This window comes from Euleptes europaea, chromosome 2, assembly GCF_029931775.1.
Source record: "Euleptes europaea isolate rEulEur1 chromosome 2, rEulEur1.hap1, whole genome shotgun sequence".
NCBI classification, from domain to species: domain Eukaryota; kingdom Metazoa; phylum Chordata; class Lepidosauria; order Squamata; family Sphaerodactylidae; genus Euleptes; species Euleptes europaea.
Window position 1 is genome coordinate 114899546 of NC_079313.1, and position 26409 is coordinate 114925954.

Below are 26409 nucleotides of genomic sequence, written 5' to 3' on the forward strand. Positions count from 1 at the left end.
GCAGATAAATGGCAGGTTGTGGATGGGTGAGAAGGAGAGTAACAAGCAGGGAAAGGTGAGGATATGGGAGTTGCTAGGATGAGGGAAAGGAGAAATAGTGTGGGGGGTATAGAGGGGAAAGGGAGGTCCTCTCCACAAGTACTTGCAGATTCCCCACTGTGCAACTGAACCTGGGAAGTGAAGGAGGGAAAGCTGAAGTAGGATTACCATGTTACCTCTGGGAGTGGGAAACCTCCTGCTCCCTGTGGGCCCTTCCCACCACTGTTCAGCCGGGAAGCAGACGGGAATGGGGGGGGGGAATATTGCCAGATTCCTAGTGTGACCAGAAGTGGTGTTATCACTTTGCCAACAACACCCTAGCATTTAGTCAAAACTCTATAGTTAAACCGTAGAGTTTGGGCCCAAATGCTAGAGTGTCACCAGAGATGTCATTACATCTCTTGCAGTCATGCTGGGAGTGCCACCAGTGAGTTGCTGGCAACATCATTACATTGCCAACAATCTCCCTCCCCCCCCCAAAAAAAAGGGAGTCTTCCACTGGTTGCCAGTCTCATACTTGCAACCCTAAGTTGAAGACAGTTTGGCAGATAAAGGTGAGTTGGCTGGTCAGTAGGAAAGAGGGAGAGGCTGTGGGGGCTTTCAGGAAGCAAAAGAGGAAGTAGTGGGGAGGGGGGGAAAGGAGATGCCTCCTGCAAGTCTTTACAGGTCCCCAGCTTGTTAATATACCTAATTCTCAGCATGGCCCCATGTGTGGATACTTAAATGCAGAGTTTGTAGCCATCAATAGACAAGACAATCTTTCTACAATCCTGAGAAAAGCCCTAGGTTTGCATAAAAAAACTGAAATCTAAGAAAAAATACATTGGGGGGGGGATTACACCTTTCAAAATAGAAGCACCACCTGTATCTTTATGAATGGAGATCTCAGTGGCTGTTGTGGGAGTTGCTAGGCAACTCTAACAATGTTGCCAGCCTTCAAAGCTTCTTTTTGTCAGTAAAGGTGAGGGGGAAGGCCCCTTTCCAGGGCTATTTTGGCCTCCCAGTCAATCCCTGTTTTCCTCTTCCCTGCCCTGGAGGGAGGACTCATCAGGGCAAGCAGCAACGTCTATGCAACTTACTACATGCAATTTGCACAACTCACCCAGGGGCGGTGGTGGCTATTGGATGGGTGACTGGTGCCACGCCACTCAGCTGAGCCCAGCAGTAGCCTTCACACGAGGGTCAGATATGACATGAATGTCACTTGGTCGGGCTGGGCCATGTGTACCATAAAATTTAATGCCCAGATCAGGAGTGGGGGGTGGTAGTGGCTACCATGGCTGGCTCGCGGGCTGGAGAAGAGCTTTAAGAACATAAGAAAGGCCATGCTGGATCAGACCAAGGTCTATCAAGTCCAGCAGTCTGTTCACACAGTGGCCAGCCAACTCTAGGAAGACCGCAAACAAGACGACTGCAACAGCACCGTCCTGCCTGTGTTCCACAGCACCTAATATATTCGGCATGCTCCTCTGATCCTGGAGAGAATAGGTATGCATCATGACTAGTATCCATTTTGACTAGTAGCCAGATATAGCCCACTCCTCCATGAACATGTCCTCTCCCCTCTTAAAGCCTTCCAAGTTGGCAGCCATCACGACATCCCGTGGCAGGGAGTTCCACAATTTAACTATATGTTGTGTGAAGAAATTCTTCCTCTTATCAGTTTTGAATCTCTCACCTCCAGCAGAAGTCCCTGCATTCTAGTATTGTGAGAGAGGGAGAAAAGCTTCTCCCTGTCCACTCTCTCCATACCATGCATGATTTTATAGACCTCTATCATGTCTCCCCTTAACCGCCTTCTTTCCAAGCTAAACAGCCCTAAGCATTTTAACTGTTCTTCATCGGGCAGTCGCTCTAGTCCCCTGCGGGCCGTATGTTTGACACCCCTGGGCTAGAGTGTCCGACTAGGATCTGGGAGATCCAGGTTTAAGTCCCCATTCTGCCATGGATGTTTGCTGGGGTGGTCACTCTCAGTCTCACCTACTTCACCGGGCCATGGCGAGGATAAAACTGAGGTGAGGAGAATGATGTGAGCAGCTTTGGGCCCCCATTGGAAAGATGGGGTGCAAATGTGTAATAAGTAAAGCTGCAGACTTGGGGGGTGGGCAGAGAAAAGAAAGGTTGGTTGGTTGGTGAGTGGAAGAGAAGGAAGCAGGGAAAGGGAGAAGGTGAGGGTGCGGGCAGGAGGAGAGAAAGAGGAAATAATGTGGAGAAGAGGATACAGAGGGAAATGAAGTAATTGCTGCAAGTCTTTGCAGGTTTCCTACTAGTTATGGTGTATTTTTCTTACCTTTTGAGAGAATTCCACACAAGCCCTTTGGCCAAACACCACTTTGATGCTCTGCTCAGAATATTGTAGCATAATAGATAAAAAAGGCCATAAACCAACACAGATTTCAGTAAGTTTAAACAAATCTAAATAAATGGACATTAGTGATTTTACCTCTGCATTAAATTGTGGCCTTTGGAGTCTACCTTGCAGAAAAGCAAGGAATTGCTTTTTTTGTTTTCTTTGCCATAAACTAATTGAAGATGGGGTTCTCATTTTGAAGACCAAATCACAGCTGTAGGAAATCAACACCTACCAGCCTACTGATCAATTTGGCAAGCATGTGAAAGAACCACACGCACGGTAAATTCCTGCAGTCAAGACTATTTTTAGATAGACTTGGGTGGTTTGTGTATTTCAGTGAGAGACCAAAGAATAAAAGACATGGACTGAATGCTGCTTCCCAGAGACCAGGCTGTAACTCAGCATCTCAGCAACAAATTGAAGTTGCTGCCTGCCTGCATCGCATAAAGGACTGCAAGATCACAGCTCAATATCATGGTCTGAGAAATCTGCCTTCTATCCTTTTAGATTTGGTACCATTCAGCCTGATGAAGAGCTCTGGTGAGCTCGAAAGCCTGCACAACGTTTTGTGTCGACGCAGTTGGTCCTGATAAAAGGTACTGAACAGATTTCTTTCTTGCAATCAGACATTGCCCATTGGCACTTCTCTTTCTCCACCATGAGATGGCAGTCGGAAGCACCAAATCACAATGTGTTCTGCCTTGCCCAAGTGCGGCAAACTAGAGAATGGTTTTCTAACCCTAGCAACAGCAGTGCTTTCGCGCTCGCCACTCACCACCTGCAGTACATATTTTTGTATGCATGGTGCTTCCCACCCAATGCATAAACGAAAGCGTGAAATGTCTATTTTTAACACTTGTTACACAACTAAAACACAAGGGGAGGGAAAGCTGCCACTTCGGTGTTGGGAGTGGGGCTGGTATTTAAGATTGCTAGATCACTTCTTCATAGTCCTCCTATTCAACAGCTAACACAGGGGTGTCAAACATAAGGCCCGCAGGCCAGATCCGGCCCCTTGACAGCTCTTATCCAGCCCGTGAGCCAGCCAAGGCAGCCACCACCACCCCTCTCGATCTGGGCTGGCGTGGCATGGCCCCGCCCAATCAAATGACATTTATGTAGGTTTGCCAGGTCCCTCTTCACCACCTGTGGGAGGTTTTTGGGGTGGCACCTGAGGATGGAGTTTGGGGAGGGGAGGGACTTCAATGCCATAGAGTCCAATTGCCAAAGCAGCCATTTTCTTTAGGGGAACCGATCTCTATCAACTGGAGATCAGTTGTAATAGCAGATCTCCAGCTAGTATCTAGAGGTTGACAACCCTACATTTATGTCATATCTGACCCTCATAACAATTGAGTTCGACACCCCTGGCTGTACTACATTGGCTGTCACTAGAGAACTCCAGCTATTATATTATAGAACCAAGGTGGTTTATGCAGGCATGTAGGAAAAAGATTTTTTTGGGGGGGGGGATTCCACAAGAGTCAAAGGCCCATTTAGGGGTGGGGCTGTGGCTCAGTGGTAGAGCATCTGCTTGGCATGCAGAAGGTCCCAGGTTCAATACCCGGCATCTCCAGCTAAAGGGACTATATGAGTAGGTGATGGGAAAGATCTCTGCCTGAGACCCTGGAGAGCCGCTGCTGGTCTGAGTAGACAATACTGGCTTTGATGGACCAAGGGTCTGATTCAGTAGAAGGCAGCTTCATGTGTACTCTTGTGAATGTGTTTAATCTCAGCTTGCAAAACATCAGTGTATTTTAAACTAATGTGTTATGATTCTTTTCCAACCTCACATAAGTGTTAACACAGGGGATGTTCCTTTTTAAAGCAACTAAAATTGTGCCTTAGGCATGTATTTGTTTCTTTACAAATGGGGGGGGGGGAGATTCAGATACAACCCTAGAGAGTCACTGTGGTGTCATGGTTAGTGTTGGACTAGGATCTGGGAAACCCAGGTTCAAATCCCTACTCTACCATGGAAGCTTTCCAGATGATCTCAGGCCATTTACATACTCTCAGCCTCACCTACCTCACAAGGTTGTTGTGAGGAGAAAATGGAGGAGAGGAGAATGATGTCAGCTGCTTCAGTCCCCACTGGGGAGAAAAGCAGTATGCAGTTGAAGTGAATAAATAAACATTTGCAGGGGACGACGGGCCATTGAATGCACAGGGAGCGTTCCTGCGAGCCCCGCTGCCCAGAAGGTCCACTAACCGCCAGCAGCAAACGGAGCCAGACCCCAGTAACTGTGCCAGCATTGCAGGGGCTGCTCAGCTCGAATTTGGCCAGCACCATAACGGTGAGTGCCACACCACCTATTGTCTCCTCTTGAACCACCTGGCGTTATTGCAGGACCTGGCAAAAGGAGAGCCGGAGCCCATGGCTGGCACTGCTGGAGAGGCCTGAGGCCATCCGTCTCCACAGTGCCAGCCCACAGTACCACGGGGGCACTCAGCCAGCTTGCTTCTGAGCCGTTTCGACTCCCCAGTCTGCCCCGCTCTCTTGGGAATGTTGATGGACATTCCAAACCTCAACATCCAAGGCCAAAAGTTATACATATATATTTTACAGGCTAAAATCAATAACATATATAAGGCCCTGCAGTAGCCTACCAAACCAATATGCTCATGTAAACCTACAACACAACAAGACATAAAATCACAAAATTAGACTTTGACCAAAAGCATTTCAGCCAAATGGCCTTCTTCGGTGGTCAAAACAATCACAATTCCAGACTAAAAATGTACATAACTCTTTATGACTGTAGCTACGTAGTGTTTGCAGGATAACAGTTAATATATAGAAAACTGCAAGAACTCATCTGCTTTCGGCTTCCAGGCAAATGGGAAACTCATCCATGTGTGTATTTCCCTCTGAGATGTTATATTTCAGCCATAAATAAAACTGTCAATATCTCAGTCATAAAGTAGCCTCAAAGTCTAGAGTAGTTTACTTTGAGACTACTTTAGGACTACAAGATGTTGATTTTATGTCTATTTCCAGGGCATTATATATGTTATTGATTGTAGCCTGTAATAAATATATATATATTGTATTGACATTAACTTTTTTATTGTATAACTTTTGGCCTTGGATGTTGATTTTTTTTTCTTGACCTTTGGGTACTTAATTCTGTTGTTTTTAGGGTTAAGACTTTCCCCCCTTTGTTGTTGGTGCAGCTGTTCCCAAACCACCTTCAGCAGTATTTGTTGCTATCCTTGGCACAAGGAAGCCACAGAAAAGGTGAATCAGGAGAGAAGTTACTGACCACACTCTTCTTCTAGTGTTTTCTGTGCCATGGAGCACCCGCATCTATCTCTGAACAAGGCTAGCCTTGGTGCCCGCATTCTGCCTCCCTGCCCCTTGTGGGGTGCCCAGCGCTTGACTCACCCCACTCAGCAAGAACGTAGCCTGTAGAAATGGGAAGGTTTCTTTCTCCCTTCTGTCTGAAATTTGGCAGACAGAGTGATGGGGACAATCACTGAGAATGTCATCCCAATTAGATGGAAAATAAACCCCAAGCTACAATCAGAAATGTGATTCTGTCTTAACCACTGAAAAACAAAATAAATGCTGGGGGTGGGAGGGGATTTTTTTTTTTAATCTAACTTTTCAGTGTTGAGACCTTGATGTACATCTATTATGTAAGCCCATTTATTTGTTCATAAAAACATCGATGCTGAGTGAAAACCAGTGAGCAGACCAGAGCCATGGACGTTACTGAAGAATATTCACGTACTGTCTGAAACGCTGAGGGGGGGGGAGGCATGTGGCTGTTCCCAGCTGACCCCCCCCCCCAACTTGTGCCCTGGGGTTAGAATAGTAAACCTGCCTTTCCCCCTGCTCTGACAATGCACGCGGGCGGATGGATTCTGATCGGGATTAAGGCTTAGAAGCACATCAGGAAGGAGTAGTCACCCCAAATCGATTACCCCGTGTTTCAGGATGCAATCTCGCATACATCAAATATTTGCACGTTTCGCGTGCATCAGCACCAGTTCCAATCCGAGCAGCCCTTTCCTTAGCACCTCAGGCCTGCTGATTTCAAATAGGAGGATTTTCAGCCATGTTTTGAGATAGCTTTCCAGTCTCGAATCATCCCAGAGTCCAGACAATCATTTTTTGAAGTCTGCAGTCTAAATTCATTAAAAGGGCCAGATACTGCACAGACTGGCAGTGTTCTATAATAATGCAATGTCCTACACTGTTTTGTGGCAATTAAGTCTTATTGCCTTGGAGGGCAACGCCGTGTTGTGCTTGCCGCTGTGTTGTGTGGACTCATGTGACCGCTCTCACACACATCAATGTATCTCTCTCACATACACAACACACACAGAGAGACATCTCTACCTTAGTCTGGGTGTTTCCACCCCATCCAAGGAATATAAGGTATTCTGATGGTGAATTTTACTTCAGGTTTAGGAGGCAGGAGCTAGAAGACCGGAGGGGAGAGGGAAGAAACCCTCCCCGTCCATTCAAACCACAGCAGCACTGCCAACTTCCCCTTTCTACCAGAGCATCCATATGCTGTTCAATTTCGAAGACATCACTATTTTAATTCCAAACCGTTCTCCTGAAAAACTCTGCAAAGCCTTTGAGCAATCGGCCATCTGTGTGTCTTTCATGCTGTGTCCTCAGAAGAGCCCTCGGTTCAGTAAACCTCGCTTGATGTTAAGCAATAAGGCACACACGGATCTGAACAACCCACTCAGAGAAGAAGAGTTGGCTTTTATATGTCTGGGGGTAATTTAAGTGCTCAGCAGTTACTTCTGGGAGCCTACCGATGCAACCCTGTAAGAGTTAACCCCACTAGACCCAATAGGATTTGCCTTTCCATTGGTAACAAAGCTCAGGATCCTAATGAATTCTGGGGAACAACAGGGCTGCATTAATCATTAAGCTAAGGGCAGAACTGGATGTGAGAGGAGATGTGGGATATGAAGCACAAACCCCAGTGCTTGTACACAGTAGAACTGGATGTGAGAGGAGATGTGGGATATGAAGCACAAACCCCAGTGTTTGTACACAGTCCAGGCTTGTATTGGCCCTTTTTCCAACGTTATTTTAATATTTACATTATATAAATTTGAATCAGAAAAATTTCTCAGAAAACCCACATCACTAGTGAAGAAGCCCTATTCCAATGACATTATGTCGTGCATTTTCTTAAGCCAGGGATGTCAAACGTAAGGCCCGGGGGGTGCGAATCTGGCCCCTTGAAAGTTCTTATCCAGCCTGCGAGCCAGCCGAGGCTGCCACCCTCCCGCCCAGTCCCAAGGATAAGTGCCGAGTTCTACATCTGGGTAACGGAAATGAGGAACATGCATATTGGATGGGGGGGATACACTTCTGGGCAGCAGTGTGCGTGAACACGATCTTGGGGTACAGGTGGACCATATGTTAAATATAAGCAGCCAATGTGATGCAGCGACAAAAAAAGCAAATGCGATCTTGGGGTGCATCAACAGAGGCATAGCATCCAAACTGCAAGATGTCATAGTACCACTGTACACTGCATTGGTCAGGCTGCACCTGGAGTATTGTGTGCAGTTCTGGAGGCCTCAATTCAAAAAGGATGTGGACCGAATCAAGCGGGTGCAGAGGAAAGCGATGAGGATGATCAGGGGCCTGGAGACCAAGCCCTACGAGGAAAGGCTGAGGGAGTTGGGAATGTTCTGTCTGGAGAAGAGGAGGTTGAGGGGGGATATGATTGCTCTCTTTTAAGGATTTGAAAGGCTGTAGAGGAGGGCAGGGAGCTTTTCCTGTTGGCAGCAGAGGACAGGACTCGCAATAATGGGTTCAAATTGCAGGTGGAGAGGTACTAGATGGATACTAGGAAAATGTTTTTTACAATAAGAGTTGTTCAACAGTGGAATCAGCTCCCTAGGGAGGTGGTGAGCTCCCCCTCATTGGCAGTCTTTAAGCAGAGGCTGGACAAGCACTTGTCAGGGATGCTCTAGGCCAGTGGTTCTCAACCTTTTTCTGACCGTGGCCCCCTTCCGACCTTGCTTCCTTCCTGTGGCCCCCCTGTCCTACCGGTAGAAAGGTAGCTATTTAAATGTTTTGTTTGTAAATAGCCAAGGAACAAAGAAGCGTAAACAATCACACAAAATGGACACAGCAATTTTCACCTGTGGCCCCAGGTTGAGAACCACTGCTCTAGGCTGATCCTGCATTAAGCAGGGGGTTGGGCTAGATGGCCTGTATGGCCCCTTCCAACTCTACGATTCTACAGGCTGGCGAGGCCCAGCCTGACCAAGTGACATTTATGTCATATCCTGCCCTCGTAACAACTGAGTTTGACACCCCAGCCTTAAGCAAAGCAGCTCCGTGTACCTTATTTCTACTCTACATGGGCCAGAGAATCAGGCTGTAGCTAAACCGGAGGCCCTGCTGTGGCTAGGGTTGCCAACCTCCAGGTGGTAATGGCAAAGATCCAAACAGCACACACAAGGTACTTAGAATTAAAGTGATAATTTATAAAAGGTGAAAATTAGTGCAAGAAGTGAACATATATACAAATAGAATGCAATAAGATACACACCCCAGGCAAGAGCCACGAAGAAGAGATGTCAGGACGTGCCGTCCAGATCAAAATCACGTTTCGCACATGGCTTCGTCAGCTATATGTATCCAAAAGGTATACAAGAAGGTTAAAGTCTCAAACGGGACCCGAAGAAATTCATCTAGGTCTCACAGACCTAGATGAATTTCTTCTGGTCCCGTTTGAGACTTTTAACCTTCTTGTATACCTTTTGGATACATATAGCTGACGAAGCCATGTGCGAAACGTGATTTTGATCTGGACGGCACGTCCTGACATCTCTTCTTCATGGCTCTTGCCTGGGGTGTCTGTTTCCAGCTGCCTACAAATACATAAGAAGTCTATTATGGACAATACATATTGACTTACCTGTTTTATAGGATATTCATATTTTCCATTGAACCTGATATTATTCTGGACTCCTTTTGAAAATTTGTGTTTATTATTGCATTCTATTTGTATATATGTTCACTTCTTGCACTAATTTTCACCTTTTATAAATTATCACTTTAATTCTAAGTACCTTGTGTGTGCTGTTTGGATCTTTGCCATTATCCGTACAGCACTGAGCCTTTATTTTCTCCAACCTCCAGGTGGTGGCAGGAGATCTGCTATTCCAACTGATCTCCAGCCGATAGAGATCAGTTCCCCTGGAGAAAATGGCCACCTTGGCAATTGGACTCTATGGCATTGAAGTCCCTCCTCTCCCCAACCCCGCCCTCCTCAGGCTCCGCCCCAAAAACCTCCCGCTGGTGGCGAAGAGGGACCTGGCAACCCTAGCTGTGGCTCATTCAGCTGAACATTTACCTAATGTGAAGCTCATGCCTCCGGTGCAGCATTCAGAGCTCTCTGGAACACTACTGAAAACGCTTCAAATGATGGTTTATCAGCCAAGTCCTTAGAAGCAAAAAAAAAAGAGAGAGAGAGTCCTGGGAACCAAGCCAGCAGGATACGCACAACACTCTCTTTACTGGAGATGTGAAGGGCAGTGCAACCAGGGCGGGAGATACACGTGTTAGGCTGCATCTAAATTTGTCTGTGTCCCTGTTGTAGGGGAGTACTGGCAGATGAGGAACTAGGACTAGTGGGTATCCATCGTATCAGTGTATGATTTGGCATACGGCCTTTAACTGGCCATTGTTAAGAATATCTCATAAGCAACTTTCTGGGCCTGACGGTTCTAACAGATGGCACCGGGCTGCCATTAAAAGCAACAATTTGCAATGTAACGTGTTGTCGCTACACCAGGGGTCTCCAGCTCTTCCGAGCCTGCGGGCACAGACAAGAGGGAAATGGGCACAATCAAAAAATGGCTGCTGCAGGAGGCGGAGCCGATCACAAAATAAAGAGGAGCGGGGAGGGGAGGGGCCATGACTCCGTGGTAGAGCACCTGCTGTGCGTGCAACAAGCCCCAAGGTTCAATCCCCAGAATCTGCAGGTGAAAAGATCAGGTGGAAGGTGACACGAAAGGCATCTACTGGGGAACCTGAAGAGTCAGTGTAAAACTAGACTGACTTTGATACACTAGTGGTCTGACTCAGTATAAGCTTCATGTGCTCAAAACCAATTTATGCCGCTGCACAAAGAAAATAATCTTTCCGTAGGTCCCCAATCTAACTGCAGATCAGTATCAGACAACTTACCATTCTAGCATGGGAAAAAAACAAACTGGAGGGCCTAGACATACATATATATATATCAATACATTATCCCCAGGGAATAATTAGAGCTTTCTACAGAGGGCACAGAAACTTGCATGCACTGTGGGGTTCTATTATTTGAATCCCCCGAAAGCTTATTTCGACAGCAAACATTGTGACGTGCTCTGTTGGGAGAAACTACTATTCACCATTAGTCTTTAAAAAGCATTGCTCATTGCAGCGCATTACGAGACTGGCAGGGGTATGAGTTTGTGCAGTCATTTCAGAGTGCGCCTGGGAAGGGAAGGCCAAGGAGATGAAAAAAGGGCAAATCACAACCACCCAATCTCTCACACAATAATTTATCATCAAAAGACAGGTTCAGTAGCAGAACACAGCTCCGGGAAAAAGAAATGTTTTTTTTTTTTTTTAAGAGAGAGAGAGAGTTTAAAAGAGCATGCACACTTCAGATAGACTTCCTCCGTAACCGAGAATGTTCCCGGCAACTGGGGCTGTTGGATGACAACGTGCTCCTGGGAGAAGAAGACAAGCCGGTGTGGTCCTTACCACCCAGGGAGACTTCCATGATTTTGTAAGAAATTGAATTGTAATAAACCAGATTGGTGTGGCAACTGAAGGGCTCTGGGTGGGAAGGATCTGGACTCCTGTTCAACCGCGGCCTGTAACACAGACACGTACAAAAGGAAGGGACTCTGGTGGTGGAGCTCGAGGACCTGCCCCTCTGCCTCTCGGGGTCTTCTTGCATCAGCGGGATGAGGTTCATTTGACTCGTCCGGTCTTCGATGGGAAGCAAGATATCACTTTGGCTCCTATTGTCTTCCCTGGGTTTCAGGTTGATGTAATTCCTGGCTCTCCTCAAGGAGGCCCTCTCTTCTTCGTCCCGCCTCTCATCTTCCGAGTTCATAATCAAAAACCTAAACACCACCAAGTTCAGGAAAGCCCCTATCACCGTCAAGCCCACCAGGATGTACATGAAGCTGAAAGCGACGTAAGGGGGCTTCTTCTGCAAAGCTTCGTGTTTCTGCAGAGCCACAAAGTCGCCAAACCCAATGGTGGTCAGCGTTATGAAGCAATAGTAGAAGGCGTGGAAGAAGGTCCAACCCTCAAAATAGGAGAAGGCCGCGGCTCCAATGCCCAGTGTTCCCATGCAGGACAGGAACCCCACCACCACCATGTTTTTCATGGAGACCGTCGTCTGCCTCATTCCCAGGCACTTCTTTATTTTCTTCAGCAGCATCCGGACCACAATGTTCATGCGCTCACCAAGGCTTTGGAACATGACCAGGGTGAGTGGAATGCCGAGAATTGCATAGAACATGCAGAAAACCTTGCCCGCGTCGGTCCCAGGAGCAGCATGCCCGTAACCTGTAGCAAAAGAAGGACAGAGAGAGAGCGAGAAAAGGCATTATCTAGACCACAAGAAAGCAATGGAAAATCTACATCAAGAGCCTTCAGAGTAATCCCTATTTCTGGCCATTGTATTGCTCTGCAGGGACACAAGATGATAAGCAACTCAGGATATAATTACTAGTTTCAAGGACTGGATGTTCTTCTCGGTTACACTGTCTGACGCTGAGCTACAGAAAGAAGATGCAGCCTCACCTACTCCTAAAGAGCCAGATTTTCTAGGAGCGCTGAGGGAGTGATTTCAAGTGCCAGGGTACACAGATGATAGCCCTGTTCCCCCCCCCCAAAAAAAGAACTCATTTTCCATTTCAATCGTGATCGATCAAAACAAGGGCCAAATCTGGAAAAGTGCCAAGGGTAAGCACCACTCCTCCGTCGCACGTGGCCCAGTTTATAAAGCACAACAAAATCAGAATCCTTGTCATCCTTACCACAGCATGGAAAAGTCAGCTATAATTCTCATCGTTCCCATATTAGAGATGGGAGATAACGTGCTCAGGGCTACCTAGTGATCTCTCACGATGGGTAGCCATGTCAGTCTGTCTGTAGCAGTAGAAAAGAGCAGGAGTCCAGAAGCACCCTAAAGACTAACACAATTTCTGGCAGGGAATGAGCTTTCATGAGCCACAGCTCACTTCTTCAGATACCAGATAGTGATCTCTCAGGTGAGATTTGAACCAGGGACTTTGTAGGTCATGCACGGTCACATTTTCTTGAGGCAGAGTGGGAAAGAGTGACTGGCCCAGGTTCACCCAGTTAGCTTTTGTGGCTGACTGGGGACTTGAACCTGGGTTTCCCAGATCCTAGTCTGATATTCTGACCACTACATCACACTGGTTGTCTTAACCAGCATAATGCACGAGCTCCCATACAGAATTCCTTCCGCCCAATGACAAAGTTGCAGAATCACCACTAAAACATTGTTCTCAACCAGGTCAGCTGATTAAAATGGGCATGGCATTGCCCTAAAGAATAACGAATGTTTGACAACATGCGTGCAGCTATGACAGAAGTGTAAACAGTCACTTCCCTGGTCACCTGTCCTCAACGAGCATCCCCCCCAGGCAATATATTTGGGTGGACAGAAGTGTTAGTAATTTCTACAGATTTACAAGGGCCAAACATTGGAGAGGGTATAATTCCCACTGTAAGAATCAGAGGCTTGGAGCAGAGGCTGGACAAGCACTTGTTAGGGATGCTCTAGGCTGATCCTGCATTGAACAGGGGGTTGGACTAGATGGCCTGTATGGCCCCCTCCAACTCTATGATTCTATGGCACAAGTCCCCTCACGCTTCTCTCTGGCTACTGCAGAGGCTTCCCTCCACCACAGTTCATTTCTTCTACCACCAGCACTTCAGCGTGCATTGGGGCTTCTTGAAAAACACTGATCTTGTGCAAGCAGAAGGGCCGTCAACAGAGGAAGTGAGTGCTACAGCAGAGGAAAGGCACCGCAGCAACTGGAGAGAACCAAGAGGGGAATGACGTCTTAGGATCCAAACCACATGGTTTGATTCCTAATAGGCTACCTGCCTACTTGAGAAGAGCCCATTTAGAGATGGCTGCATCTTCCACCATCGACCAGCTTCCAAATGGAACTCAGGCTAGTGACAGATTCCAAGCAATGAGTAGCAGAAGATCTTTCACTTGTGGTTTTACAGATCTCATACCCGTTGACAAAACAAGCAAGCTACAGGAAAGACAGAGCAGCGGGGAACACCAAGGTCTTGGATGGACCACCTTAGCCTATAGCTCTGGTCCACAGAAGCTCCAAAAATACAGAGGCAGAAACGGAACCATTATTAAGACACAGAAGCCTCATCAAGGACTTCTGAAATATTGAGACAGAACTTGGAAGAAGTCAGAAACCAACTGGAGATAAGCTGTTCCCTCAATCAGTCTAGCAGTTGCACTGTCAGTTATATAAGAACTTTGGCTCTGCAAATGTTTTATTTACTTCATTTACTTCCCATGAAGTCCCATTTTTCCTTATAAACAAGCCTAGTCCCAAAGTCATTCAAACAGCTTTATGGCCAAGTGGGGATTTTAGCCCAGATCATGCTACAGCAAACCCAACAGCCTATCTGCCTGTCATATGGGGGACCTTGGGTGGATGTCATAGCCAAAATTTTCAGCGTAACACAAACACTGTAGTGTCAAGCCCACGTCATCATTCCATAGGCTTTAATGTTCACCACCGTTTTTCACAGACGCTGAATGGAGTTACTTCTAATTTATTCTGGTGAAAGAGAGGTGTCACACGCAGAGTTCTTTGGAATATTTAGTATTTATATTTCCACTAATTAATGTTCACAGGAACAACGCTCTAGGAGATGAAATAAGCTGAACAGTCCCAAGAGAGCCAAAACACAAATCCATTTTGGTGATAAGAAACAAAATCAAAGCAGAAACACAACAGTGTTCCGCAGACATGTGTATTAATATCAACATATATAGATACCACACACACACACGGGGTAGATACCAAGCTCACAAGGTGGCAAAGCCAGCATGCTCATTCCCACTTCCCCTATATGCACATTGATTTCAATATACATATAGAAATAGAGCTGGAAATTCACAACTACCCGCCCTCTCCTCCAGTGACCCCTGCTTTATGTCCAGAGGAAGGCAAAAACCCTCCAGAATCCTCGGCCAAGCTGGGCTGGAGGCAAATTCCTTCCTGACCCCAAAGTAGCAATCGGCATTACCCTGGGAATGTAAGAAAGGGCCATGAGAGCCAAGCACTGACTCATCTCTTTCTGCCCTCCTTCTCGTGATCTGCCCAAACGCACAGAATCAGCATTGCTGTCAGATGGCCATCTAGCCCCTGGCAGAGGACTTCTATGAACAGTAATTTTAAAACATTCAGATACACCATTTATGGAATTGAGAAAACTGGAATCTGTACACTTCTCGGTCAAATTTATGTTATGTGGTTCCAAAGTCTGGCTTCTTTCAAAGAAATCTGGGGCATGACAAGGTCATGAAGGCCAACCATACACCAGACCTCCACCTGGGAGGGGTATTGGGCATCCAAGATTTCGAAGGCAGACACAAGCATGGAAAACTTAAGAGCTATAATCTGCTGTTTGTTACTGCTTTGATGGAATGCTGGATTTGGGGTTAGGCTGCTGTCTTTTATACTGGATCTAAATTGTACGATATGAATTTTCATGCAGTTTTTTTGTTGCACTTCGTGGAATGCCATGGGGTGTGTAAATTCCTTTGGTCACTGTCAGGTGGGAATGCAAATTAAAAACGTCAAAAATAAAATGACAAAATCTAAACCATGCCCATAAAAATTGTTCAAGTATTCTCTAAGACCTTACTTTAGGGAAGAATTTAACCCACGTTCCGGCAGGGTTTTTACTCTTATCTATTCGGCACTCAAACACAAATCAAAGATCCAATGAATCATGCGAACAAAGAAAATCTCTCTACTTGCTTATTTGCATAGTTTATTCTTCTACTGATTATGGGGTGGGATGTCTTTCAAAGAGCTATACAGAGCCCCTGAATATCCTGCTCAGTTTCACCAGCCATCTCCCACCAACTTTCCACCTTATCTTTAAAAGGTCTAGAAAGGGCCTCTGCTTTAAATCTAACCCAAAATGCTCAGCATCTTGAATGTAGTGGGCAATACCAGGTCCCGCAGTTCACAGAGCCTGCAACCAACCTAAATCTACAGAGATCCAACCTGAATCAGTCTCCATGCATACTGCCCTATGCTTCCACAAGGATGTTGCGGTGTCACTGAAAAATACTAAAATTTCCATTGCCAATTTTTTAAAAAGTATTTTGCCTCTTCTTGCTGAATGAAGCTTGGCTACATAACCAACTGCTATAAGGCAAGGCACCTGGGGTGAAAGTGAAACTGAAGATGCAATCCTAAACAGAGTTATACTCCATAACTCTGTTTAGGATTGCACTGGGACTGACAGATTACAATAATGTGCAATGTGCAAACAGATGATTTGCATGCCCTATCTCCAGTGTAGCCTTGACTTGGTCTCCCTCCCTAGCCGCCATCAGCGATTGTGGAGCTAGAAGACAAACTGGAAACAATTCTTTGGGGTAGCTAAATAAGGACTCAAATTCTGAAGCGAAACTTACAGAATTTTAGGCTGGAGACACACAATAGCGGTTAAGGGAGTTGAAAGTAGTGCACAGAGGTATTGTTACCCATGGAATGCACAAGCCTTTCCTTCAGCCAGCTTTTGCCTCTGGCCCAATAGTTTCCCCAGGCTTGCAAAACACTTAAAAAAGAAGAAGTATCTGCTCCTCAGAGAGCGTAAACACACTGTGGGCGGTAAACTTTTTTTATAGCACCTTCAAGTCTCAGAAATAACTCTGGCCAGCTTTAAACAGATGAGCCAATTTGGGTAGGAGCCAGACAAACTTAATTTGTCTTTGGTCAGGGAAGATTTCACCATGTCGAAGTCACACATCCTGGAGAACGTTCATTTACCTGATGGACAGAATTCACTACCGTGACACCCATTTTCTGCCCCTTTTAGGTTGCTTCAGGCACAATGTTCTGCCTGAATGAGAAACCACAATATATGCACCATCATATCTAAGACTGTGAGTTTGCTACTGCAAATATACAGGTTGAAAAGCCATGATTTAGGATCTCAACATGTGTGCATGCAGTAAAATGGGCCCATGTAACTAGCCTGATCTCGTCAAAGCTAAGTAGGGTCAGCTTTGGTTAGTATTTGGATGGGAGGCCACCAGAAAAGTCCAGGGTTGCTACGCAGATGGCAAATCACCTCTGTTCATCTCTTGCCTTTGAAACCCTACAGGGTCATCTGTGATCTGATAGCACTTTCTACCACCAAGACCATCACACATAAAAACATGTTTGTTGTTCCTCCAGCGCCTGAAGAGGGATAAACATCCAGCATGAAGTGAAACACATCTCTGATGAGGCAGGCAGGGTTAGCCCAGAGAACAGTCTGAAGGCAAGTGATGCAGTCCTAATGCTGAAGCTAAACAAATCAAGCCATGGAAGCTGTCTGGGTTGTTATGGTGCCAGACCAGGCCCTGGGCAACCCTGGGATATCCCCACATGGTGTACAGGACCGAAGCTGGTGTGCAAGGATGGCACAGTGCCATGTAGCCAGAGATTACAAGGATCTCCTGGCATCCACCTTGGTTGTGCAAGGCTGAAGCGAACTGACAGGGCTGGAACAGCTGAAGGTGGGCCATACCCTCCCTGGAAAGGAATGTTGCAGCGTCTCCGTGAAGACAAAAGAAGACCAAGATAAGCCGTTTATATTTCTATACCCTTCCTGCAGTAGACTGCCCACTCCCAGCCAAATCCCTTCAGTCCATTCAGATGTACCCTTAATTCCATCCTGTCTCCAGCCAAGCCCTTCTATGACTCACCTTCCAGACCCCACCTTCATCTCCAAATCTATCACTCAATGCTTAGACACTTAATCCCAAGTATCCAGCCATCATTTGATGATGTTCTTATTCTCTGCACCCTATTAATCCTGTTGCATGCAAGCAAGCTTTTTGTCACTGGCAATGTACAGGCATTGCCAATCATAGCCTCCAGCTACATTTGGGGATATAAGTATAGCCCCATTGGCCACTGTCAGGTTGCTACCACTTCCTGGATCCAAAGTGTGAGCCACAAGTTCACAAGGTTGGAAGAGACCACAAGGGCCATCCAGTCCAACCCCCTGCCATGCAGGATCCCACAATCATAGCACTCCCGACAGATGGCCATCCAGCCTCTGCTCAAAGACCTCCAAAGACGGGAACTCCACCACCTGTCCTGCATGTATCGTTTTCCTTGCTAAGTATTGCTGGCCAGTACTAGCTTCCTTTGCTACTGCCATTCTGGACCTCGCTCTTCAGGAAGGTAACTATAAACCTGCTTGGGACTCTTAAACCTTTACTTTCTTACCTCTGTGTGTGTTGGGAATTGTTTGTGTATGTAAGTTTTTAACCTATTTGATTATTTTTAATAAAATCCTTAAAATTCATAATAGCCTTCTTGATATTGGGTTGCTCTCCATTTGGTTTGCTCACCTGGAGCGGAACTGGTTAAAAGACCCCCAACGCCAGCCTCTTGTATAGCTCTATCTAGTTTCCAACTAATTTCCCTCAATAAACGGAGACCCCTGTGCTTGGCATAACAGGGCGGGAGGCCTTCCCAAAACTATACTGACGCCACTGTGAACTGTTTGCCAGAAGAATGAAAAAAATTTTTTTTAGTACTGTGCACTTTTCCCCAACTTGGTCCCACATGGATCTAACCCGTCATCTGCTGCCATGATGACCTCATCCTTCCCTTGAGGAACTCAGAATACAGGAAGAGAAGATTACAAAGACATGATGCTTGTTCAGCACCCAGCTACAATGGGCATTTTTATAACTAATATTTTTTTTCTCCGTTCCAGCTAAAGTTGGTTTGCCTTCAAATGCCAGAAATAAAAAGAGTTTTTAGCACAAAAATCTAGAAATAGTCTTAACAGTGTAGGAGAGGGATGGAAAGAGAAGGAAATCCCCACTACAGGTAACAAGGGTTCTCAGGACACTTGTGTGATGGTGCCTGGGATGGGCTTACCCACGTTGGTGCCCAGGGCAAAAAGAAAACATGGCACAGTGACCCTGTCCAACTAATTCACATGGGCATGCTCCATGGAGAAGTTCTCCTGCACAGCCTCTGCTGGAACAAAGAGCAGCTGAACAAGGGCGTAGCAATGCTGTGGCACAGTAATTCACTTCCTTTCTATCAAGCTTGAGCAAAACTTTTCTGGGGATTGTGTGCAATGGGGTTTGATCTGCCTGACTTCCACTAGGCCACCCTGGCTGGGGCTCCAAACCCACCACCTGATAGGGCCAACCCTAGATGCTGCTTCCTTACACAGTCAGTAAAAGGAAACCAGGCTCAATGCTGATAAAAGTGAGTTGTGTAGAAGAGACAGGCAGGCATAAATGCCGCTGCTCCCCAATGGCAGCTTAGCTTTGGCAAGCTCCTTTGCAAAACGACAGCCAGTCGCCAAAGCAACTGTCACCTGAACTTCCATAATTAGTTACTGAAATGCAATATCTAGCATCCAACTTGCCAGATATGGGGATGTGACAAGATGCTGTGGAACTGGCTGCTGGTAACAGGAAAGGTGTGAGTCTATGGGAGGAGGGGGCAGAAGGTGGCGGGCTGGGGAAAAATGCAATGATTACAACAGTTTCTACATCTGGCAAATGTGACCAAGAGCTCACTACTTCCCTTCACGCTCTTGGTTCTTCATCTGCAATATACAAGGTGACTGGGGGGGGGGGGAATTGCAGAAGCTATAATAATGTAGTAAGCAGATCTACTAGTCCTGGGTGACATATACAATCATGGTGGTGATGCCTTGGCCATGCATCATGATAGCACATGGTCAATTAGTTCCTTCAAGGTGTGTTGAGCTGCAAAAGGCAAGTGTCAAAGTGATGTCTTGGCTATGCATCATGATAGCACATAGCCAATTAGTCCCTTCAAGGTGTATTGAGCTGCAAAAGGTAAGAGTCAACATTTAGAGAGAAGACCTGGAGTGAAGGGAGGGGTGACAAATGCCAACAGCTCAGAGGTCAACGAGAAACTAAAGTGTTCCAACTGGTGGCTGCATCCAAAGGGGATCCCAGTGGTTGATTTCCCAAATGGAAAGCTCTGGAGGTCAAACTTATCAAGTTGTCCCAAACGCAGTCAGAGCCTTGGCCCTCCTAGCTGGATGCTTTCTACTGTGACAAGTACCGGCTCTCCAGGGTTTCAGGCCAGGAGGTCTTCCCCACCATTTGCAACCCTTGAATGCAAAGACTTAACCGAGGTCCTCCTTTATGTTAGATGTGGGTTGTACCACTGAACACCGGCTCTTCCCCAAAGTTACATGAAGGAAAACTCATTCCCACCAAAGTGAAAAGCCCTCTGTGTATACTCATAGGTGTCCTTCAATACAGGTAGTTCGTACCTACCTAGATTCAGAGGCCATGTTGGTCTGCAATAGAACAGATAGAATCGACTCCAGTTGCACCCTAGAGAACAGCAAGATACTCTGAAAATGATGTTGGTCTCTACGGTGCTACTGGGCTCGAATCTAACATGCGTACCTAGTTCGTTATGTATGTTTTTAATCGGTAAGCCACAGTCAACCAGCAAATCACTGGCCAAATATTGGTGAATAGCCTATGATAACTAGAGCCTAACGTTCTTGCAAAACAGAAAATCTCAGATAAGGTAGCCCTTGATCTGGACAAGAAACAAAATCAACACAATACCTTATATTAAACCAACCGAAATGACCCAACCAGGCCCTTCTTGAACACATGAAGCTGCCTTATAATGAACCAGACCCTTGGTCCATCAAAGTCAATATTGCCTATTCAGACCGGCAGCTGCTCTCCAGGGTCTCAAGCAGAGGTCTTGCACATCACCTTCTTGCCTGGTCCCTTTAGCTGGAGATGCCGGGGATTGAACCTGGGACCTTCTGCATGCGAAGCAGATGCTCTACCACTGAGCCACAGCCCCTCTCACAACCCCCCACCCCAATGTTCTAATGTTTTACTGAGCATGGGTGCATCCTGATGATCGCTTAATACATATCTTGCGATGCCTTAAGCGATTGGGAGGATGGACCCTTGCTTTTAACTTTTACACACATCTCTGGGGGGAAGATTTGCAGTTATTAACAAAGGTAACCTAGGCAGCCCTGAAGTCAGCTCTCTCCTGCCCTGGAAAGCCACAAGGAGAGCAGCCATTAGAGGGTTAAGAGCACCCCCAGATAGCCAGGCACCTTCCCACAGCCTTGCATTATGGGAGGGGCCATGGCTCAGTGGCAGAGCCTCTACTCGGCATGCAAAAGGTCCCAGGTTCAATCCCCGGCATCACCAGTTAAAGGGACTAGGCAAGTAGGTGATGTGAAAGACCTCTGCCTGAGACCCTGGAGAGCCACTCAGGGGAGGGGCCGTGGCTCAGTGGCAGAGCCTCTGCTCGGCACGCAGAAGGTCCCAGGTTCAATCCCCGGCATCTCCAGTTAAAGGGACTAGGCAAGTAGGTGATGTGAAAGACCCCTGCCTGAGACCCTGGAGAGCCCCTTAGGGGAGGGGCCGTGGCTCAGTGGCAGAGCCTCTGCTCGGCACGCAGAAGGTCCCAGGTTCAATCCCCGGCATCTCCAGTTAAAGGGACTAGGCAAGTAGGTGATGTGAAAGACCCCTGCCTGAGACCCTGGAGAGCCCCTTAGGGGAGGGGCCGTGGCTCAGTGGCAGAGCCTCTGCTCGGCACGCAGAAGGTCCCAGGTTCAATCCCCGGCATCTCCAGTTAAAGGGACTAGGCAAGTAGGTGATGTGAAAGACCCCTGCCTGAGACCCTGGAGAGCCCCTTAGGGGAGGGGCCGTGGCTCAGTGGCAGAGCCTCTGCTCGGCACGCAGAAGGTCCCAGGTTCAATCCCCGGCATCTCCAGTTAAAGGGACTAGGCAAGTAGGTGATGTGAAAGACCCCTGCCTGAGACCCTGGAGAGCCCCTTAGGGGAGGGGCCGTGGCTCAGTGGCAGAGCCTCTGCTCGGCACGCAGAAGGTCCCAGGTTCAATCCCCGGCATCTCCGGCTAAAGGGACTAGGCCAACGGGTGACGTGCAAGACCTGTGCCGGAGAGCAGCTGCCGGTCCAAGTGGAGCAGACCATAGTGACTTTGCCGGACCCTGGTCCAGTGGCAGGCCGCTCGGCGCGTCCCCGCGGCACTCACCGATGGTGGTGATGACGGTGATGGCGAAGTAGAAGGAGCCGGCGAAGCGCCACTGGCGGCCGGCGCGGTGGGGCTCGGCGCGCAGCACGAGGCGCTCGAGCTCGCGGTAGTCCTGGCCGCTGAAGCCGTACTTCCGCTGCAGGTCGAGGCGCTTCTGCTCCAGCAGGCGCCGCTGGCCCGTCTCGGCCTCCGACTCGAGCGCGTCGAAGACGGCGGCGCCCACCAGCAGGTACGAGAAGACGCACACGATCAGCGAGGCCGTGCGCACGTTCTGCCGCTTCATGGCGAGGAGGCAGGGAGGCAGGGGCCGGGGACCCCAGCCCAGCCCCGCCCCGCACGCCCAGATCCCCCCTCCGGCCAGCCGGACAGGCGGGGAGAGCCGCGCGCCCGCTCCCCTCGCGCGCCCGCCGCACGGGCTTACTGGCCGGCGCCACGCCTCCCCTGGCAGACCGGCCAGCCCTGCGTGGGTGGGTGGGTGGGGAAGGGGCCGGCCCCGCCGCTCCTCCTCTAACCCCGGCGTGGCTTCACTCGCCTGTTTCTCTGCCGACCCCTTGAACATTGCCAACCCCCTTTGTTTTCTTTTTTCAAAATATTTTTTTTTATTTTCTTGATTTAAAATGTGAACATATAATACTTATATTATTATATATTCTATTATTATATATTATTATTATATAATATAATTATTATTATAATATTATTTATAATAGTATATATTATTCTATTATTATATATTATTATTATATAATATAATAATTATTATAATATTATTTATAATGTTATATATTATTCTATTATTATATATTATTATTATATAATATAATAATTATTATAATATTATTTATAATGTTATATATTATTCTATTATTATATATTATTATTATATAATATAATAATTATTATAATATTATTTATAATGTTATATATTATTCTATTATTACAATGTCAACATCTAATACGCTTATCCGACATTAAAGAAGGCTAATAATACTAAAAAGTCAAAGAATGTTGCTAAATTAATCACAAATTGACTTCCCCCTCTCCCGTCTACAAATAAACTGTATAATCTTTTGCTAACGGAACTAATCCCAATACTGGTTCTTGTAGGTTATCCGGGCTGTCTTGAGACCACAGTTACACAGCCCGGATAACCTACAAGAACCAATGAACTCTGACCGTGAAAGCCTTCGACAATAATCCCAATACTGTTTTAATTAATATATTCCTATCCTATCTGACATTATTAAATCACTCCCTAATATAAAATGGATAAAAAGTGTAGATAAGGGGTTAGATCAAAGAATATCTTTTAAATGGTCCCATTAAGAATTAAATTTTTCCAACCCCCTTTCTTTTCTTTTTTAAATATTTTTTTTATTTTCTTGATTTAAAATGTCAACATCTAATACGCTTCTCCAACGTTAAAGAATGCTAATAATACTAAAAAGTCAAAGAATGTTGCTAAATTAATCACAAATTGACTTCCCCCTCTCCCTCTTCCATCTAAAAATAAATGGTATAATCTTTTGCTAACGGAACTAATCCCAATACTATTTTAATTAATATATTCTTATCCTATCTGACATTATTAAATCACTACCTAATATAAAATTGATAAAAAGTGTAGACAAGGGGTTAGATCAAAGAATATCTTTTAAATGGTCCCATTAAGAATTAAATTTTTCCAAGCCCCTTTATTTTCCATGGCGGTTTATGCCTGGGGAGGTTTGGCCTTGGGTGGACCTGCCACACTCTCTCGAGGCACATGTTTCCCATCTGAATCCTCCAAACTCACAAATAAGTCCCCAAGCAGAGTTTTTAGCGTTCGGATGGGGAAAATGTGCCTCGAGAGAGTGTGGCAGGTCCATCCAAGGCAAAACCTCCTCAGGCATAAATAGTTTATGACATTGTAGTCGCGTTTTTAAAAAGAGGCTTGATCACACATCAAAATTGACCATGCAAATTGACCATGCAAAGATGGCCATCGTCTCCTTGGAGCATCGGATTCATAGAGCTGAGGAAAGCTGACGCTAGAAGAAATGACGTTAATAATTATTATTATATGTAAATGTTACTACTGGACTCCTCTTTTATATAGCAAAGTGCCGAGGTTCCGCAAGTTGCATAAGGCAGAGCTGCTCAGGTGGGTTTGTTTAAGGAGAAGAACATACCGTTGAGTCGCAGCCGACTCATGGCGATCCCATCCATGCGCCCTTGAGACTCCAGATTTCCAAGTGAAGCTAAATTCCAATATTTCAAAAACAGAGGGGGGCAGGCTGTGGCATCGGCCCAAAGCAAAATCCTGAAAATAAATGCCATCTAATACGTTTCAGTAAGGCTAACCGAAATAACAGAAATCAGTGTGTGGGCTTTTGGGGTTCTCCAACACTTGAGACAGGCGGATGTTTAAAAAGGAGAGGGGAACATGGAAAAGCTGCACTGCACCCCTCCTAGGAACAAGTCCCAGTAATGCATAATGACACTTACTTTTGAGGAAAACCATTTAGGATCAGACCAGAGGTGTGGCTAGGGTTGCAGCCTTGGAATGTTATAGAATCACAAAGTTGGAAGGGGCCATACAGGCCATCTAGTCCAACCCCTGCTCAATGCAGGATCAGCCTAAAGCATCCCTGACAAATGTTTGTCCAGCCGCTGCTTGAAGACTGCCAGTGAGGGGGGAGCTCACCACCTCCCTAAGCAGCCAGTTCCACTGCTGAGTTTCTCTTACTGTAAAAACAAATTTCCTAATGTCCAGCCATTACATTTCCACCTGTATTTATACCCATTATTGCGAGTCCTGTCCTCTGCTGCCAACAGGGACAGCCCCCTGCCCTCCTCTACAGCCTTTCAAATCCTTAAAAGAGAGCAATCATGTTCCCCCTCAACCTCCTCTTCTCCAGACTATACATTCCCAAGACCTCATAGGGCTTGGTCTCCAGGTCCCTGACCATCCTCGTCGCTCTCCTCTGCACCCGCTCCATTCTGTCCACATCCTTTTTGAAGGTTGCAAGAACCTTCCCAAAACAACACTCTAGTCAGATAATGACGGTAAAGTGCATTTTCATGCTAAAGAAACACACAACCTAATTTAATGGATTAATAGTGAGCGTAGGGCTCTCTCAGTGCCCTAATGGAGGCTGCTGAACTCTGGCCTGGCAGGAAAGAAATGCAGAAGATTCTCCTGCACCCTAAAGACTGCTCCTCCATGGAAAACTTCCCAAAAGCAACCTTTGTTTGCAAGACTATTCGAAGTATCACAATATGGTGTGGAAGCCTTGAGATTCTGAGAACTCTGCGCAAGGAGCGATTCTTCAGGGTTTTATTCATTCATTCATTCATTCATAGACCTTTATTGGCATAAAAATTATTACAATTGTAAAGGGTTTTATTCATTGTTATCTTGAGAGGGGGCTGCTTCTCTGTCCCAGTAGCTTTTTGCGCATTTTGAAACTTGTTTTGCGACCAACAACACCTAATTCAGTTACATTCGCATCACTGCATTCAGTACTAAGGAATACAGCAGACTAGGGGCTCCTCCCTCATGCCTTGAAACAGCTTTTCCTCACTGCCCTTTTTATTTCACACTGCTCTTTTTGTGTACTGAACATCTATCAAACCTCTGGGGAGGTCCACAGTGACATTTATATTGCATATGTCACTAGAGCGACATTCCTCTGTGTGTGGGTGCGCATGCATGTGCACATACGCATGCTTTTCCTTCAAAAAAAGTTCCCCTCCCCAGTTGTTTTGACCCATGAGGGCCAAAATCAGTGGGAGAGGAAACCGGAGCGAGGTGGATGAGCTAAATAGACCCCTCCTCTTCCCCTTTGCCAGTCTTTTCAAATGGCATCCTGTAAAAATCCAGGGAGGAAAGCCAGTTAAAATAGTCATTGGGCATGTAACAGATACTTCTGCCTGCAGAGTACTGAAATGGTATTACAGAAGGTCCAGGGGGAAAAGGCAATAACCGAACATTCAACACTTTTCAATAATCAACACAAACGTTAAAGCCTCAAGAACATTAGAAATTGCTTCAAAGACAAATGGAGCCAGCGTGGTGTAGTGGTTAAGAGTGGTAGTTTGGAGCGGTGGACTCTGATTTGGAGAACCGGGTTTGATTCCACACTCCTTCCCATGAGCGGTGGACACTAATCTGGTGAACCCGGTTGGTTTCCCCACTCCTCCACGTGAAGCCAGCTGAGTGAACTCAGGCTAGTCACAGCTCTCTCAGCCCCACCTACCTCACAGGGTGTCTGTTGTGGGGAAGGGAAGGTGATTGTAAGCCGGTTTGATTCTTCCTTAAGTAGTAGAGAAAGTCAGCATATAAAAACCAACTCTTCTTCTTCTTTGCCAGTCTTTCTTTTCAAACGTCATCCTATAAAAATCCAGGGAGGAAAGTCAGTTAAAATAGTCATCGGACATGTAACAGATACTTCTGCCTGCAGAGTACTGAAATGATATTACAGTCACAGACGGTCCAGGGGGGAAAGGCAATAACCGAACTTTCAACACTTGTCAACAATCAACACAAACATTAAAGCTTGCTTGCTCTATTCTTGATTGCCAACATTACAAATTGCTTCAAAGACAGATGCTGCCTCTTTCACACAGCTTCCAAATAGGGTTGCCAAACTCCAGGTGGAGCCTGGAGACCTCCCAGAATTACAA

General features: G+C 46.4%; 1 protein-coding gene and 1 non-coding gene across 2 annotated transcripts; both read right to left on the minus strand.

Annotated features, from left to right (window-relative positions):
• Window positions 1-11020: 11020 nt before the first annotated feature.
• Window positions 11021-22027, minus strand: KCNK15 (potassium two pore domain channel subfamily K member 15). The gene is made up of 2 exons (XM_056844481.1): window positions 21742-22027; window positions 11021-11960 (listed from the first exon to the last, which is right to left on the minus strand). Exons 1-2 carry the CDS (start codon window positions 22022-22024, stop codon window positions 11041-11043), a joined length of 1203 nt encoding a protein of 400 aa, XP_056700459.1. The 5' UTR covers window positions 22025-22027; the 3' UTR covers window positions 11021-11040.
• TRNAA-CGC (transfer RNA alanine (anticodon CGC)) lies at window positions 20459-20530 on the minus strand. Its single transcript has one exon. It is a non-coding gene; the product is annotated as a tRNA-Ala (tRNA).
• Window positions 22028-26409: the final 4382 nt, after the last annotated feature.

Bases quoted from the DNA above. Each gene is read 5' to 3' on its own strand.
- KCNK15 (XM_056844481.1), bottom strand. From the start codon at position 22,024: ATGAAGCGGCAGAACGTGCGCACGGCCTCGCTGATCGTGTGCGTCTTC. The intron at 11,961-21,741 runs GTGAGTGCCGCG...CTTTTGCTACAG, and splicing joins CACCGTCATCACCACCATCG to GTTACGGGCATGCTGCTCCT.